Raw genomic sequence first — 18,609 nt, forward strand, 5'->3', positions numbered from 1 at the left:
ATAAGGATGTGTTGAGTCTGTGCTCAGAAAAAATGCTCAACTTAGAAAATTCTGAAAAAATATCTTAAGTTTGAATCATTGGTCAGTGGGCACCAAAATTCATCCTAGTGAGGGGGACTGGTTATTTTCCTTAATTTGTGATAGTTGTTAATTGCTTCCATCTATGTCCTCCTATTCCATCTAGGCCTTTAGTAAGAGGATTCCTGAAGTATGAAAACTTGATACCAATTTTATTTGTTTTCTTAAGTAGGCTCTAAGACTAGTGTGAAGTCCAATGTGGGGCTTGAACTCACAACCGTGAGATCCAGACCTGAGCTAAGTCAGACATTTAATCAACTGAACCATATATATATATATTTTTTAAGATTTTATTTATTTACTTGACAGCGAGAGAGGGAACACAAGCACGGGCCTGGAAGAGGGAGTGGAAGAAGCAGGCTTCCTGCTGAGCAGGGAGCCCAATGTGGGGATCGATTCCAGGTCCCTGAGATCATGACCCGAGCCAAAGGCAGAGGCTTAACGACTGAGCCACCGAGGCGCCCCTCTTAACATCAATTTTAGATGGGGGAAAAAGCATGAGCTCCTGCAATAAAGGTCATCTTGGCAAAGACTGGATTAATGCCCCATGCTTTCCTGAATCTGCCAAAAACAAATGAGGCTTCACTTAGAACAGAACCTGACTTCCAATATGTGAACTACACTCAGTCATTCATTCAAGTTCCTCAGGAAGCTTAACAACCACATTTAACACAGACAATCTTCTACAGATAACGACATCAGGCAGGTAATGAGGAAAGCATGTATAACAACCTGGTCGTTAAGATGAACAGGTGATTTCTCTTATAAAACAAAGCTTGCACTTTGGTTCTTATCTAATAAGTCACCTCAGCATGCTACACAACAATAGAAGGCTAATTTCATTAATCCCGGATGTTAATCTGACACCTAAGGTCATCTAGAAGGAATTCTTAAACAAGGACCTCTGCTCCAGAAAGTTGCACTCCTTGAACAATTTGCTAAACTAACAAAACTACAAATTCATGTGAGATTACTGCCAAATTGGTGGATTTCTTTCCCTCCTATTCAGCGCTGGATTCATGAATGTATTAGGAGAAAGAGACTGCAGCAAGTTAAAATTAGGTACCTTTGAATTGGGTGAGTTAATTCGAACAACAGCCACATCCCCTTTGACTCCATAGTTAATATGGGTTCTGGCTAAAAGGGAAAAGACAATTATTTGTAAACACGTTTATTGTTAAACAAATTTAAAAAGCAGTGTAAGCATGTCAGCAAGAAATTAAACTTACTTTGCAAAGCAGAGGACCCTGAAAAGCTGCGGCAAATATAACCTACAAGAAAAAGGCATTCAAAATTAATTACTTTGTAAAACATAACTGCTGTAGTACTTGCTAAATATAACAAAGCTGGAATTTATAACAACAGCAAAAACCCCCAAATGAGAATAATGTATTCTAGGCCATTATTGTGACTACTACCATATCTGTTTCATTTTAAAGATCAGCTTATGAGATTATTTAAATAGTAAATGTGGTTGGTGGAAGAACTGCCCGCTCAAAGATGTCCAGGTATCCAGAAACTGTGAATATGTTAGGTTATATGGCTAAGGGAGCTAAGGTGCTAATTAGCTGAACTAAACAGAGAGAAAGAGAGAGAGAGACAGAGTAGCCTGGATTATCTAAGTGGGCCCAATGTAATCATGAAGAAGAGAGAATCAAGGAGGACCAAAGAGATGGCAGCATAAGGACTTAGCCCCACTTCGCTGTCTTTGAAGAAGTCAAGAAAAGCAGGCAGCCTCCACCTGGAAAGCTAGAAAAGGTAAGGAAATGAATTCTCCCTTAGGTCACCCAGAATGAACACAGCCCTGCCAACAGTTTTTTAAAATCTATTTATTTATTTATTTATTTGACAGAGATCACAAGTAGACAGAGAGTGGGTGGGAAGCAAGCTCCTTGCTGAGCAGAGAGCCTGATGCAGGGCTCGATCCCAGGACCCTGGGATCATGACCTGAGCCGAAGGCAGAGGCTTTAACCCACTGAGCCACCCAAGAGCCATCAACACTTCTGATTTTAGCTCAGTGAGACTCATTTCTGACATTTCTTAACTGTAAGATAATAAATTTGTATTGTTTCAGACACTAAATTTGTGGAAATTTGTTACAGCAGCAATAGGAACTGAACACAGTAGGAAATAAGTAATCTACAAAGCAATCCATACTGTCAGTCCCAGGTATATAACAAATATACTCAACCATGTTCTCTAGCCACATCCTCTTGTATTTTTATGGAGATGGACTTTCCAGTGTTATCAAAAGTAAAATAATTTACAATGGATTTTTACTTAGACACAAAGAATGAAATCTTGCCATTTGCAACCTAATGGATGGAGCTAGAGAGTATTATGCTAAGCAAAGTAAGTCAGAGAAAGACAAAATACCATATGATTTCACTCATATATGGAATTTAAGAAAACAAAGAGGAAAAAGAAAGAGAAACAAACCAAGAAACAGACTCTTTAAAAAAAAATTTTTTTAAGATTTTATTTATTTGACAGAGAGAGATCACAAGCAGGCAGAAAGGCAGGCAGAGAGAGAGAAGGAAGCAGGCTCCCTGCTGAGCAGAGCCGGATGTGGGACTCGATCCCAGGACCCTGAGATCGTTACCCGACCTGAAGGCAGAGGCTTTAACCCACTGAGCCACCCAGGTGCCCCAAGAAACAGACTCTTAACTATAGAGAACAAACTGATGGTTACCAGAAGTGTGTGTGTGGGGTGTCTTGAATAGGTGATGGGGATTAAGGAATGCACTTGTGATGAGCACCGGGTGTTGTATGGAAGTGTTGAAGCACTATATTCTATACCTGAAACTAACATTACACTGTATGTTAACTGAAATTCAAATAAAAACTTTAAAAAAAGATGACATCAACAGTGGCCATTTATGAAATAGTCCAGTCACACTCTGCTATTTTAAGAATTTCTAACTGAACAGGGCTCTATTGCCCTCTACCAAGAATACTCCTAACCTGGGGAGGACAAAAGACCCACCACACTTCTCCCTCCTCCTAATCACTTCACTACTTGAAGTTCTCCTGGATAATAATGATGAGATGATGTTTTGAGCACAAGCCATCACTAGAAAAGTCTGAACTTGGACTATGGACAGAAGGTAGGGAACACTGTGAAATTCTCAGGCAAAATTTCAAAGTTTGTTCTGGAAATTACTCTACCTCCTTATTACCATTAAAGCGTCACCTTTGCCTTGCTCTAACCTAAACATCTGGCTCTAGGTAGTAACCAAGTTACTCTGGAGGCCAGCACAGGGTCCACATCCCTTAGTTACAACTTCCAAGCTTCTTTAAAAACATCCTGCTCTTTCTTCCTTTGTCTTTCATGTTCATGGTTTACTTCAAACCCTATTTCTTAGGTATCTTTCTTTCTTTTTACAATTTTTTTTTTTTTAAAGTAGGTTCCATGCCCAACACAGGGCTTGAATTCATGTCCCTGAGATCAAGAGTTGCATACTCCACCTACTGAGACAGCCAGGTGCCCCTCCTATACACCTCTTTAATCCTTTACTCCTTATTTCAAACCTTGTCCAATATCCTAGAACAAAGTTTACTTTTTCTTTAGCAATAAAAATAAAAACAAATCATCCCTTAATAATTAGTGAGCATAGTAGCAGTACATATGAACACCTGTACCCGGGAATTAGTGCTTTAATAATATCCAGTGGTTCCTTCATTATCTCTATTAGCTACTTGTACTAGCTTTCCCTCAGTATTTGTTTTATTCCTTTTAAAACAAATTATGTGCATGTACCTCTATCAATTCATATATTAAATATCAGCAAATTTAATCTTTCCTTTTATTATTTTATTTTTCATCATGGTAAGTGTACTCTTCAATCCCCATCACCTCTTTCACCCATCCCTCCCTCCCACTTCCCCTTTGGTAACCATCAGTTTGTTCTCTCTAGTTAAGAGTCTGCTTCTTGGTTTCTCTTTTTTCCCCCTTTGCTCATTGTTCTTTCTTAAATTCCACATATGAATGAGTTCATATGGTATTTGTCTTTCTGACTGCCTTATTTTGCTTAGCATAATATGCTCTAGTTCTACCCATGGTGTTATAAGTGGCAACTTTGCATTCTTTATGATTGAATAATATTCCACCATCATTTTATTCTTAATTATTAGTATTAAAACTTTTTTATATCTGATTTTCATTGAAATGTACTGCATTGGGCTGCATACAGTTTTGGAATGCACAATATAATGCAAAAGAGCGGAGTGCCTGCCTAATTTAGGAGCACTATTTAAAAAAAAAAAAAGGTTAAAATCCCTAGCAACCTTGGCATGCCTGGGTGGCCAGTGGGTTAAAGCCTCTGCCTTCGGCTCAGGTGATAATCCCAGGGTCCTGGGATTGAGCCCCGCATTGGGCTCTCTGCTCAGTGGGGAGCCTGCTTTCTCCTCTCTCTCTGCCTGTCTTTCTGCCTACTTGTGATCTCTGTCAAATAAATAAATAAATAAAATCTTAAAAAAAAAATCCGTAACAACCTCTCAGCAGCTAAACCTTCCCACTAGCCTGTGACCATCTGTCTCTCTTTCTGCCTAGTCTCTCATTCTCCAAAGCCCCTACCTTCATCTGGCTCAGAATTGAGGGATGTCAAACAAGAGTCTTAGACTGCCTTAGCATGCAGTGATAATCAAAGGTAATAGACAAAATTTTAAACCACATTGGCCATTTTATGTCATGGTAGTAGTCTAAATGAAATTTTTAAACATCACCTCTATCAAAAACACTCTCTACATGACTTAGAAACAAACTTTAGAACTATACCCATTTTTAAGTTGATCATGGTCTATGTCTGACCAGGAGGCATGGACCCTACTGGATTGGGGAACTATTACACATGGCCAAAGCAGGACCCAAAAGACTTCCCAACATATCCAGCTGGACTGCGATTTCCACAGCAGTTTTGAAAAGTGATTTCAGAACTAGGTTAGGCATTAAAATCAGTGGGCTCAAATACACTCACAAATGTCTGGGTGACATATAACCTAGAACCAAGGAATCAGAATTTAAGGGTGTTGGGCCTCAGAGTCCCTTTTTTTGTTTTGGGTGCAAAAAGGTGGTATTTTTTTTTTTTAAGATTTTTTATTTATTTATTTGATAGACAGAGAGAGATCACAAGTAGGCAGAAGGCAGGCAGAGAGAGAGGGGGAAGCACGCTCCCCGCTGAGCAGAGAGCCCGATGCGGGATTCAATCCCAGGACCCTGAGATCATGACCCGAGCCGAAGGCAGAGGCCTAAACCACTGAGCCACCCAGGCGCCCCAAGGTGGTTTTGTTTAAAGCATGAGGACAGTACCATGGGCAGAAAGAGCTGCACTGAGGTCCTGAGGAGTGGTGGCCTGTTATATATTTTCAAGTTGAGAGGGGTTAGGGATAGTGCAAGCCTCCCAGGTATTTGGGAAACAAGGATCCTGAGGGGGCTAGCTATTGACAGGAAAGGTCATTTATTACTGTTTAGTAGAAACTCAGTCATGAGACTCTTCAGATGCATATTGGTGGGTCATATGCTTGGGCGAGGATTGCTAACTTGTCTCTTGGGGAGTAGAGCTAAAGGAAGTTTCCAAAGGAATTTTTATATGTTAAAGGAGATTTATAGGATCCTGGGAGGGGGAGGTGGGGGAAGGATTTAGAATTGTCTTTTGCTCTAAGCAAAGTAATTGGGGCTGATAACATTGGGCCTAATAACATTGAGGCAGTTGAATCTCTAGAGGAATGTCACTCTGCCTGTTTCAAGGACTTGTCAATGGGCTACAGGTAGTATGGAAATTTAATGGTTTCTCTTCTGTCTTTGTTTCCTACATCATCCCCCTCTGAACAGTTCTAACCCTTAAATCTTTAAGGTTGCTGAGGGTGGAAGGTCTCATCTTCTGTAACTTCTTCCTGCTGAATAGGGGCATAGAAATGGCCCAAATGGGTCAGTTGGGGCTTATACAGATATAGGAGTCACAAACGGCAGAGGCAGCTGAATCCAAGGGGGACTGCATGTGTGGATCTTCCCGGATGGAAGCGTCCATATTTTTAAAAAAGGAAACTGAAGCAGACAGCAAACAAGTGGGCAAGTGAGAGCCACTGACTTGGAGAACCCACTGATTCAGTGGATTCGGAGAGGGACCATCAGCAATAGCCTGATGCTATTGCTTCCTCCTTCTTTCCCTCTATCCTGCAGTTTTACTTGAGAGGAAGAGAAAACATGCACAGGGGGCGGGGTGGGGGGGTGGGCAGAGGGAGAGAAATAATCTCAAGCAAATTCCTTACTGAGCATAAGGCTGGATCTCATAATCCTGAGATCATGACCTGAGCCAAAATCAAGCTGGATACTTAACCAACTAAGCCACCCAGGAACCCCTATTATTTTTTTTAAAGTCCTATTTATTTAAGTAATCTCTATACCCAATGTGGGGCTAGAACTTACAACCCTGAGATCAAGAGTCTCATGCTCTTCGACTGAGCCAACCAGGTGTCCCTATCCTGCAGGTCCTTCAGAGAGGGGAAAAGATGGCCAGAAAATAGCAGCTTTACACTAGTTTGAAAGGCAAGCAACATATTAAAAGAAAGCTGTGTAGATGATGCAAGTACCAGAGTGAGGTGATCTGTTTCTGTCTGCATTTTTTTCTTTAAGCTAATCCAAATCAGCCATCTGAGTGCAAAGAGAAAGGACCCGAGAGTCAAGACTTAGGTTGAACCATCACGTTTTTCAACCATCACGTTTATCATTTATTAGCTGTATAACCATGAACAAGTCTCAGTGCACTTCAGTGTTCTTATAAAGACAGAAATAAAAGTGATGTAATGATTATAAAAGTATCTGTAAGTCACAGTGCTACCCATAAGTAAATGAAAATAGAAGTCAGCCATATCCTCAATCGTCATGCCTCTGCCTCTCTAAGGAAACACTTCCTTTCTCTGCTTTACTATCATTTAAAATTTGAATCATCTGTATTTATCACTCCTTTTTATCTTTGAATCATGACTCTACCCTCTTTTACAAGGCCTTATCATGAGATTCGATCTACAGCAATCTTTCCCCTCCCTTCAAAATCCCTTTTGATTTTTATTATTTACTATTTTGTTCTCTAATCACTGCATCCATAGCAGGTGTTTCCTCCAACTAAAGCATAACTCTTCCAACATGATCTCGAACTCCCTCATTCAACAACAAATCCCTGACTCTGTGTAGCTTACATTCTATAGCAGCAGGGGATCACACACACACACACACACACACACACACACACCCCATAGGAAGAATCAGTTCCTACCCAGTAGAGATACATGAAGAGGTGAAAACAGGCCTGGCATAAAAAGGAGTTTGCCTGTGAAATGGAAATTCCAGTGGGAGGCGAAGCAGGGAATAAGCAATTCTAGCTAGAACAGGGTAAAGTGGATGAAAGTAGGGATGGACTGACTGGGAATGCACGGTGGGAGAGATGGGGTGGGAAGACAGCCAAAAAAAAATGTAAAGAAGTATGTTAGGAGATAAATGCTAAGCAAAAAACAACAACGAAAAAAGAAACAGAGCAGGTACGAGGGCCTAGCATAGGTTGTACTTTTTTTTTTTTTTTGGACAGACAGAGATCACAAGTAGGCAGAGAGACAGGCAAAAAGAGAGGGAAGCAGGCTCCCCGCTGAGCAGAGAGCCTGATGTGAGGCTCGCTCCCAGGACCCTGGGATCATGACCTGAGCTGAAGGCAGAGGCTTTAACCCACTGAGCCACCCAGGTGCCCCACAGGTTGCACTTTTAAAGACCAACTATTTGAGATAGCAGGTTGGTGCTCATTAGGTTATGGTTCAAATCATTTTAAAACCCTTACACTAAACTACCTCTGCTGCACAAACACAGACACCCATATTCACATACACAAAAATTCCTCTAAACCAATAGAAACAAACAAACAAAAAAGAGAAAATCAGTAAGTGTACAAACTTATCTTGAATTCAAACCACAGCCAGCTAAATCAAGTTGGTAGCTACAAGGTAGCTTTGCTTTTGAAATCTAGCCCTTACCATTATGCAATCTGGAAAGTTAACTTCACAGCAGCTAGGTGAACTTTAGCCTAGATCAAATGTGCCAGGAAAAGAGAGAAACCTTTGTCCTACTTCTTAATCATCTGATAATTTAACTCAAGAAGATACTACAAGACCTAAAACTATAGCAGAGGAGAGAGTTGCATTAGGCTGACACAAATTTCAAATATGAAAATGTTACTTTGGTAGTTAACAATCAACAACTTTTCTCAATATTCAACTCTGGGGGAAGAGATAGGATTAAACAAGTGAGTCAAATTTAAACCTACATTATTTACTATTTGCCTCTAATTCAATGAAATTATTTTACCACTTACATAATTAGAAATTTAGATTTAGGAATGGGAATTAAGATATCTTGGTCAAGTTGTGACTGTCATTTGACAGTCATATTCAGAATTATAGCATTAGTGGGGGAGGAATGGGTTTGAACTATGAAAGAAACAAATCAGTTTCAAATGAATTTATCCATCCACCAGTAAATGTCATAATCTCATTAAACACTGGCCTTGGCACAGGTTTTCAGGGTAAAATACCAATATGTTGAATTAAATAGCAATCCAGGTGTGCAGGTAATTCTGAACTCACTTTCCAGATATGTCTTTACAAAATTCATTGTTACTCAAATGGACAAAAACTATAAGCCATATTTTCTTATTGGTGAAATATACATTTATGTGTGTATATATATTTCTATGCAAATATAGAAAAGCTAAACTTGTTATTACATATATAAAATGTAAAAATTATTTTTAAAAATTCTCAGATATACAGAATCAGTTCTTCAGGCCAGAAAAGAGTTAATAGCAGCACGTACTGAACATTTAGTCCATGAAAAATTGCTTTAAATTTAGAATAACTCCTTTGAAGTTCACAAAGGTTCTCCACTTCACAAATGAGAAAACAGAAGAAATTAACTGTCCAAGGTCACTAGAGAGTAAAAGGCCACGCCAGATTCCAGCACCAAAGTCAGACTCCAAATTTAATGCTTTGAATTGCTCTTTCATCCTATTTCTCCTGTCTAAGAAAATCCAAAGTCTCAATCATTTTACAGATGAGGAAAATAAAGATCCATTAGACCAAGATATTTGTCCAAAGTTACACTAGTGACTGGAAACCACATGACCTGACTACCAGCTTAGTGTTACAGCAGCCGCTAATCCATAAGCGGTATCTTAAAACCAATGCATAGGCAAGTTCAAATATATACATGTGATTTTCATAAAGCCTTAAACCATAAATGTGGAAAACAACAAAAACAAAAAAACTGTAAGGTAAAATGACCAAATGCTAATAGTTACTATATGTGACTAATAACGCGTGACTTTTTTCTTAACTTTCCCCAGTCTTTACGTATCAATTTTTTGTAATATTATGGTTGGTACACACACACACACACACACACACACACACACACAGCAGTCCTGTGGAAACTACAAACATTGGTGGAGATTCAGAAAAAGTCTGAATCCAAAATTAATCCCTTACATAGAAGCCTCCAGCTACCAGCTACCGTGTTCAGGAGAAAGACATGTTACAAATGAAAATTCTTGATTAGCAGCCAGTATTAAGTGTAACACGCAATAGAAGGTTACATTTTACAGATTTGAGATGGAAGGAAAACGCTTGATCTTCCCTAATCACCCGCTTTAACCCTTTCACTGCCCGTCTGAAGAGAAAAATACAGCTAATGCAAACCTAACCGGCTACCGTCAGAAACAAAATTAGATTAGTTTTAAAAAATGATTTAACTTGGGGTACAGATATTTGCCCCACCCCCACCCCATCACCTTGCCCTCAGGGTGTCCACAGACAGGACAAGCGTATTCGTGTATTTAAAAAAATATTTCTTCTGGCAAGTTGCAGACCCTCCCCTTGAAATTTAACATACTATACCTTCACACTGGGATTACTGGAACTGCAACATTCGAGCTCCGTATTTAAACGTGGTAATAGGTACAGAACGGTTTTGAGGGAAAGGAACTGGGAGCGGCAGTAATTCGCAAGGCTGGTCCATGACACCTAAGAAGCTTTTAGGACAGCTCTTGTCACGAGTAAGTGATGTGGAGCCACAAAGAGGTGACAGAGTGGACCGTCCCCGTCCTCCTGGAACTCCCCATCTAGTAGGGTCAGGTCCGAAGCCATCACAGAAGAAAATAAGAGGGGCGTGACGCCAGACGTGCGCCGGGGACACTCGCGGAAGGGGCTAGACCGGGTGGGCAGCACCCAGAAACGTGAGGTTGCGGAGCCTGAAATCGCGGCAGGACTCGGGAGCGGGGAGAGAGGAAGGGTCAGTCTGCGCAAGGGCACGCACAGGAGACCGGGTCCAAGCGCGGCATCCTTCCCCCCCACGCAGGGCTGCGTTCCCCGGCCGGGCGGGGAGGCGACAGCGAAAGGGAGACGCGGCTACGACGCTACCTCAGGCTTCCCAAGAGTTCTGCCCGGGGCTGCGAGGCGCTCCCAGCCAAGGCCTCACCTGGGCAGCGGCGCATCCTGGAGGCAGTGGCGCGGCTCAGACTGCCTATCGCCCGTGAGGCCACCATCTTGAGCTGAAGAGGACGAAAGTGGAAAGGGCTCAGAGTGGGGCTGCGGGGCGGAGGACTTTTCGGCTCAGCCTGGCCCCAGATAGGCGCCCGACGTACTGCCTGACTAAAACCCCCTCGGGCAGAGTTTCCTTTGGCTCCTCACCCTGCCGTTCGCTTCCGGCTAACGACGGACGCCAGGGGGCCCACAGAGGAGGCCCGGTGCCCGGATTTCCAGACAGGCGGCCGATGGGCAGCCTGCGGGGTTCGGGGGCGGGAGTGAAGGGGGGGGTCCTTTGGGGAAGGACCCGACCCTGGGTCACGACTAGTCCCGGCACTTGAGGCCAAACCTTCCGTGTCCGCCGCAGCTAGAGCTCGAGAGGACGGAGCTAAGGTGAGATGGGCCGTGCGCTTGGCTCCCCGCCTGGCCTTTCCCTGCAGCGACAGCCGCAGCTCCTTTCCTACCTCCTGCGCCAGTGCCCGCGGCCTCCTCCCTTCTCCTCGGGGAGCGGAGGGAGGCCCCAGCGGACTGGGGCTGCGGGACCACTGCCATCAGGGCTGTACCTGGGACTAGCTTTATGCGTGTAGTTCTGAGCGGCGGTGTCACCGTGTCTTTTAACTTGTCACCTCGGGTTAACGACCTGTTTGCTCGTGTGTGTGTCGGCCTAAAGCGCTGGGCTGAATTGCAGTGTGTGTGTTTCCCCCGTTTTGCTTGTAGCCAGGTGAGCCGCTGTAGACATTTAGAACGCGGAGTTGGGATTACCCCGTCGGAGCTGCGGGACTGGGACTCGGTCACATGACCATGTCGGGCCTGGAGTGTGGCAGGAGTTGCGCTGTTTCTCCATCCTTGGCGGAGAATTAAATGTTCCAGAGGATTTTCTAACTTAGAAGAGATCTGCCCATCATCATCTTGTCATTCATTCCTTTCACCTTGTAGATGAAGCCCATAAATCAGCTGGGGTGGGCATATCTATGGCTACAGGTGGTGGAAATAGGGATAGAGCCCACGTCTATTAAATTTTAGTCACGAGTTCTCCGTTGCATAATAGCTGGTTTTATGTTGGAAAAATGGGTAAGAGTCCTTGAATAATGCGATTGATTCCAAACGAAATAACGTTAACTTGCAAAAGGGATTCTTGATCCCCGGAGGCCCTCCCAACTCATAAGATTTTTACAGTTAAAAGCTTGCCTTCTGCCCTCAAAATGCCCTCGTGCATATAATTATGTTCAGTGCTTACTATTTAGTTAAGGGGTAGTAAACTTTTTTGTTAAGGGCCAGATAGTAAATAGTTTAGGTTTTGCAAGCCCATATTGATATCGTATATTTTTTGTTGTGTTTTCTACAACTCTTCAAAAGTGTAAAAACTCTTGTTAGCTAAATGCCATCCTGTCTTGGCTCACTGTTTTGTTCCTGTACTCTCAACGAGATCATAAGCTCCATCAGGGCATAAATGTTATTGTGACTTAGGAGAGGGGAGCTAAGTAGATTTATACCACTGCTCGGTAGTATATTAATAGCAAACATGTATGACCCTAGCTATGTATCAGGCACTGCCCTAAGTGTTCTGTGTGTATTAATTTAGTTATTCCTCTCAGCAACCCTTTGATGTAGGTGCTGAGATTATCTATATCTTACAGATGAGTTATCTACATCTTCCTCTAAAATAGAAAGATTAAGTTACTTGCTTAAGATCCTAAAACTACGGTGGAGCCGGGATTTGGATTTGGACAGTCTGGTTTTAGACTATGTGTCCTTCCATTGTGTCTTAATGATAGTGTTAACAGTGGGCTGTTAAGCCACTCCATTTTGCTTTTTTTTTTTTGGTCAAGATTTTTGTTTATTTATGAGAGAGAGTATGGGTGGGGGAAGAGGGAGAGGGAGAAGCAGTCTTTCTGGTGAGCAGGAAGGAGCCTCATGGGGAGCTCAATTCTAGAATCCTGGAATCATGATCTGAGGCAAAGGCTTAACTGAGCCACCCAGGCAACCCTCGCCCCCATTTTGCTTTCATTACTTGCCGAGCACCTTCTTCCTTTCCCTTACTCCCAGGTGTCTGCTACTTCATGCATCTTTCCATAGTTCCACAGATTATGCCAGCCTACTCCGCTGGAGTTTCCATGCTTCCCAAATCCTTGAGTCAAAAAGGTCTACTTCCTAAAGCTTAGAGCAAATGATAATAAAAGTCAACCCTCCCACAAGGTAGTTTGCTTAGTCTCTCTTCCTTTTGAAACGTATTTTTAGTTAATTATTGAGTTAGTAATAATTATTTTTCAGAAACTACAGAGAAAATAAATACACCTATAATTCCACCACCCAGAGATAACTACTATTAACATGTTGCTTAAAAAAACAACAAAACCCAAAACATTTTGCTGTGTATTTTTCTGGACATTTTGTGTGCATTTGTATAAATATTAATATACATAGATTTTTAAGGGAAACTAGAATTACACTGTACATAAAAAATAAAATGCTGTAAAATTTTTTTAAAAGATTTTATTTATTTTATTTGACAGAGAGAGAGATCACAAGTAGACAGAGAGGCAGGCAGAGATAGAGGGGGAAGCAGGCTCCCTGCTGAGCAGAGAGCCCGATGTGGGGCTCGATCCCAGGACACCGAGATCATGACCTGAGCCGAAGGCAGCGGCTTAATCCACTGAGCCACCCAGGCACCCCAAATGCTCTAAAATCTTAAAAAGGGGGGGGGCACCTAGCAGGGAGCCTGCTTCCTCCTCTCTTTGCCTCTCTCTCTGCCTACTTGTGATCTCTGTCTGTCAAATAAATAAATTAAATCTTTTAAAAAAAAAAGCTCATTGTAACAGATTTTTTTGAGAAGAGAGGAATATAAAATGAAAGCGTCTTTTAAAAAAATGAGAAAAAAATGAAAGCTCCTCTTTAAAATTCCTTCTGTATATAGACTCTTAGCTTTATGAACTTTTTCTTTCTGTTATAAAAGTGGTGTCTTACTGTGCATATTGTTCTGCAGTTTGCTTTTTCATTTAGTATATATTGTGGACATTTTCCCGTGTTAGAACATATATGTATATCATGTCTTTTATTTTTCTTTTCAAACTTCTGTGCAGTGTTCGATGGTATGTTTGTACTATAATTTATTTAACCATTTCCTACTGATGTGCAGTTAGATTAGTTCCAGTGTCTAGTGTGCTACAGTGAACATATATATTGAATATTTCTATAGGCCAGAGATCTGTGTATGCTACACACACATCTTGAGTATTTCTATAGGTTAAAGACCAATTTTAGAAACTATTGGGCTCAGAAATTCACAACTTAAATTTTGTTACATAACTAAAAATTCCTTTCCAAAACCTTAACAGTTTACACTTTCATCAACTGTGTATGGAAGTGCCTAAATCTATTATTACTAGAATTATGTGTTAACAGTATTGTTACTTTTTGCCAGGTTTACAACCCCACAGTGATACCTTGTTTTAGTTTTAAAAATGTTTTTATTGTTAGGGAGGTTGAACACTTAAAATTTTGATACTTTGACATTTTTATTTCTGTGAATTGCTCATTTGCTTTTTTTTCTTTTAGGCATGTATCAGTAAGGAACCTTTCAGTTGCAAATAATAAAATTCAACTCAAATTCAAGGGGATTTATTTTCTAACAAGGAGAAAGCACAAAAGGAGAGTGGGTTTTGGATATGATTCAGTTAGAGCTCTAGTTTCCTTTTTGGAAATTCTCAGCTTTGTCCTCTTTTGGGATTGATTGGCTCTCTGCTCAGACTAGTTTTTTTTTCCTGTTTGCAAACTGTGGTAGCTGTGTTAAGCCTCAGAAGGAAAGATTTATATTCCAGAATTCTAGGTGGAATACTGACTGGAATGTCAGACTGACCAGATTATTATTCCTAAATCAAGTCAATATCACACACCATTGTTTTAGGCCTTGGTTACCTGAACCAATGATCTTGGCAAAGAGAATGAAATTATTCTGATTGATTTAAATCCTGGAGTTGGGCTGGATTCTATCCCATGTAAACTACGTATGGCAATTGCATAATGGAGTCAAATGGATATTTGGGTGAAAACCACAGATTCCATTATAGATTATTTTTCTTTTTAGTATAATTTGTAATAGTTCTTTATGGGTTATGGATATTAACCCTTTGTCTGTTTTACAAATTACAAATATTTTCTCTGAATCTGTTATTTGCCTTTTAATTTTATTTTAGTATCTTTTTGCTGTGTAGATATTTTACATGTTTATCTAATTAAAACCATTATTTACTCTTTTCCCTTTATGACCTCTGAGTTTTGTGCCATATGTTGGAAGTCTTTCCCGGTATAAGAATATGAAAATATTCTGATACCTTTTACTAGTGCTTTTATAGTTAAAATATGTATATATATATTTAGAGTAGTCACATCTGGAATTGATTTCTGGATGTATGAGTTACGGACCTAAAGTTTTTTTCCAGATAATTAGGCATTTCCCCCCAAAATTTAGTGAATAATTCATCTTTTTGCATTTGAAATGTTACCTTTTTTTTTTTTTTTTGAGAGGGAGGCAATTCTTTTTAAAGATTTATTTATGTATTTATTTTAGAGAGAGGGACAGCGGAAGGGACAGACAGAGAGTCCCAAATAGACTCCCCTCTGAGCTTGGCCTGTTGGGTTCTGTCTCAGGACCCTACCATCATGACTGGAGCCGAAATGAAGAGTCGGACGCTTAACAGACTATGCCACTCAGGCGCCCTTACTTAAGGGAATTTGTATCCAAGACTGGTGTGGTGTCATATGTAACTTCTGGAACTGGGGTTCTCATCTCATGGGCTTGTTTGTGTCTCCCTGGTAGAGTCTTTTGAATATCCCTAGGGTGATAAGCCTAGAGTTTGGATTCCTTCATCTCTTCTCAAACCACATATTTGGAAAAATGTGATTTTTTTTTTTCTTAAGTCCTAGGGCATCCTCTTTTAGTCTATAAAGACCCAAGAGAAGTTAAACGAGCCTTTTATATTATTATTATTTTTTTTTTTTAAAGATTCCACTCATTTATTTGGGGGAGAGGGAGAAGCAGACTCCCTGCTGAGCAGAGAGCCAGTGTGGAGCTTGATCCCATGGCCCTGAGATCATGACCTGAGCCAAGGCAGACATTCAACCAACTGAGCCACCCAGGCCACCCCCCCCTATATTATCTATCTTTTTAAGGCTTTTATATTATCTATTGTATTTGTGTAACAAATTACCTCCAAATTTAGCAGATCAAAACAATAAAAATTTACTGTTTCGGACAGCTTCTGGGGGTGACTTAGCCGGGTTGTTCTGACTTGATTTCTCATGAGGTTGCAGTCAGAATGTTGGTCAGGGCACTCATCATCTGAGAGTTTGCCTGTGCTTGAGGATCCACTTCCAAGTTCAGGTGACTGTTGGCAGGAGGTGGCAGTTCTCATCATGTGAGTCACTTCATAGGACTGTTTGAGTTGTGCCAGCTGGCTTCCCCCAGAATGAGTGAGTGATTGGAGAGAAAGAACAAGAGCAAAGCTGCAGTATTCCTTATAGCTTAATCTCAGAAGTGACATATCATCACTTCTCACATATTCTTGTGTTTACACAGACCAACTGTGGTACACTGTTGGGGGCAACTGCAGAAGGGTTTGGATACCAAAAGCTGGAGATTATTGGGAGCCATCGTAGAGGCTGGCTGCCACCATCTTCATAGGCATATATCATCAGTTTATTCTTACCCCTCCTTTTTTTTTTAGGTTAAAACGTATTTCAAAATTGAGAAATTATAAAACATGGACAATGACAAGTCTGCCTTACATCCTGTCCTGTAGTTACTCAGTTTCCTTCCTTTTTAACGTCTTGTTTCTACTTTCAGGGATATTTTATAAAGATACAAGGAAATACATATATTATTTTTCCTCTTTTTGACATGAACAGTAGTAGCTGTACACTATTTTACACCTTATGCAGGTTAACAGTGGTTCCCTATCGGTACATAACCATTTCCTTATCTTTCATAGCTGCATAATATTTCTTTGGGTGGTTGTAGTGTGGTTTACTTAACCAGTTCTGTACTTTTAGTTCTTCTGATATTTTGCTATTATGAACAGTGGTGACATGCTTCATTTTGCGTGTGCATTAGTAATGTCCTGGAAGTAGAAGTGGAATTGCTGGATCAAAAGTTGGATGCAGTTACAGTTTGTTTGTTTGTAAGATTTTATTTATTTATTGGACACAGAGAGAGAGAGAGATCATAAGTAGGCAGAGAGGCAGGCAGAGGGAGAAGCAGACTCCCTGCTGAACAGAGAACCCAATGTGGGGCTCCATCCCAGGACCCTGAGATCACGACCTGAGCCAAAGGCAGAGGCTTAACCCACTGAGCCACCCAGCCACCTGCAGTTATAGTTTTGACAGTCAACTGCCACATTGCCCTCCCTAGGGATTGCCCCAGCATGGCCTCCCAGCAGCGTGTTTGTGCCTACTCTTAGCACAGAGTATGTAAAACCTTCCAGTCTGCCAGTGTCACAGGTCAAATATTGTATCTCTCTGTGTGGTTTCAGTTTGCATTTCTTTTAGGAGTAAGATTGAACTTCTTTTCATGTATCCAAGAGCCATTCGTTATTTCCATTTCTGTGAACAGTGTGTTCATGTCCTTTGCCCATTTTTTTGGTACTGATTTGTAGGAATTCATTTTTTAAGAATTTAGGGGTGCTTCTAATATATTTTAAATATTTTTTAATATGTAGGGTTTTAATGTTTTTTTTTTTAAATTATTTTGAAACAATAGCAAGCTTATTAAAAAGTAGCAAGTGAGGGGATCCTGGGTGGCTCAGTTGGTTAAGCAGCCAACTCTTGATTTCAGCTTAGGTCATGATCTTGGGATTGTGAGATCAAGTCCCCCATTGCACTCTATGCTCAGTGTGGGAGTCTTTTTCAGATTCCCTCTCCTTCCAGCTCACTCTCTTTCTCTCTCGAATAAATAAATAAAATCTTAAAAAAAAAAAGGTAGAAAGTGCAATACACAAAGTTTTTTTTCCCTATGGCATTTGGATGTAAGTCGCTAACAGGACACTACATCAGCCCTGAACACTTTAGTATACATTCACCCACATATGAACATGCACAAGGCACTAATCACAATACAGCCTTCAGAGTCAGCAGATTAACATTGGTGGCTTCATGGTCATGTCCATTAACCTCTCTACTGCTTTGGCCCTAAAGAAGGACATAAACTCTGGAGCTAGACTGCTCGGCTTCAGATCCCAGCTCTGCCTCTTGCTAGCTGTGGATCTTTGGGAGAGTCAGTCAATCCCTGCACGCTTCAGTTTTCTCATGTCTTACAAAGAGTGTAATAATAATAATGCTTAAAATTGTTGTTTGCACGCTATGAAAGCCATGTCAGTGTAGCTATAAGAATATTATTAGAGGAAGGATAGTTACTTGGTAATACATTAAATTTTACAGTTCTTTATAGTTACCACAGATAAGATTATCAGAGATCATAGACTAGAAGCCACAAATTGCTCAAATAATCCAGGATATATTTTTGTTCTTTTTTCAGATTTCAGAATGACTTCCATGTTGACTTACACATTTAAAAATCTTCCCAATACATCAAAATGGGCCCTGCAATTTTGTAAGTTTAATTTCTTCTTTCTTTTTTTAAGATGAGATTTAGATTTATAAGCAACTTACACAGGTATTGATTGTACTGCTTTATGTAAACCATTTATTTTATCTTCTAGTTGTGAGACCTCTGAGCTGTTCCTCCCAGCTGCAAGCTGCTCCAGGTACAGTAGTTTGTAAAATAAACATTTCTGGTTTAAATGTTAGATTCTAGAGCTGTGAATTCTGAATAAAAACCAAGACTAACTTGCAAATTCTCCCTTTTCTCTGAGCAACAAGAACATCACTGTTGCCTTCAAATTAAAACACAGTATAGGGCTAACCAGTAATGATGTTGCGTGGTGTAGAGTCGACAGGATGCTGCTGCTGGTGTCATGG

At 40.7% G+C, this 18,609-nt stretch overlaps 2 protein-coding genes across 2 annotated transcripts in view; one reads left to right on the forward strand and one right to left on the reverse strand.

The window, feature by feature from the left end:
• Positions 1-10,708, reverse strand: part of HADHA (hydroxyacyl-CoA dehydrogenase trifunctional multienzyme complex subunit alpha) — a 47,464-nt gene extending 36,756 nt beyond the window's left edge. Inside the window, exons 1-3 of the mRNA XM_059405283.1 lie at positions 10,592-10,708; positions 1,308-1,349; positions 1,145-1,215 (exon numbers count right to left, since the gene is read on the reverse strand). Coding sequence (XP_059261266.1) covers positions 1,145-1,215; positions 1,308-1,349; positions 10,592-10,658 — 180 coding nt within the window. The 5' untranslated portion in view covers positions 10,659-10,708. The remainder of the gene's footprint in view (positions 1-1,144; positions 1,216-1,307; positions 1,350-10,591) is intronic.
• A 214-nt stretch (positions 10,709-10,922) lies between these two features.
• Positions 10,923-18,609, forward strand: part of HADHB (hydroxyacyl-CoA dehydrogenase trifunctional multienzyme complex subunit beta) — a 33,173-nt gene continuing 25,486 nt past the window's right edge. Inside the window, exons 1-3 of the mRNA XM_059405286.1 lie at positions 10,923-11,031; positions 18,167-18,241; positions 18,351-18,395. Coding sequence (XP_059261269.1) covers positions 18,175-18,241; positions 18,351-18,395 — 112 coding nt within the window. The 5' untranslated portion in view covers positions 10,923-11,031; positions 18,167-18,174. The remainder of the gene's footprint in view (positions 11,032-18,166; positions 18,242-18,350; positions 18,396-18,609) is intronic.

The sequence above is a fragment of the Mustela nigripes genome, chromosome 7 (assembly GCF_022355385.1).
Source record: "Mustela nigripes isolate SB6536 chromosome 7, MUSNIG.SB6536, whole genome shotgun sequence".
Lineage (NCBI taxonomy): Eukaryota > Metazoa > Chordata > Mammalia > Carnivora > Mustelidae > Mustela > Mustela nigripes.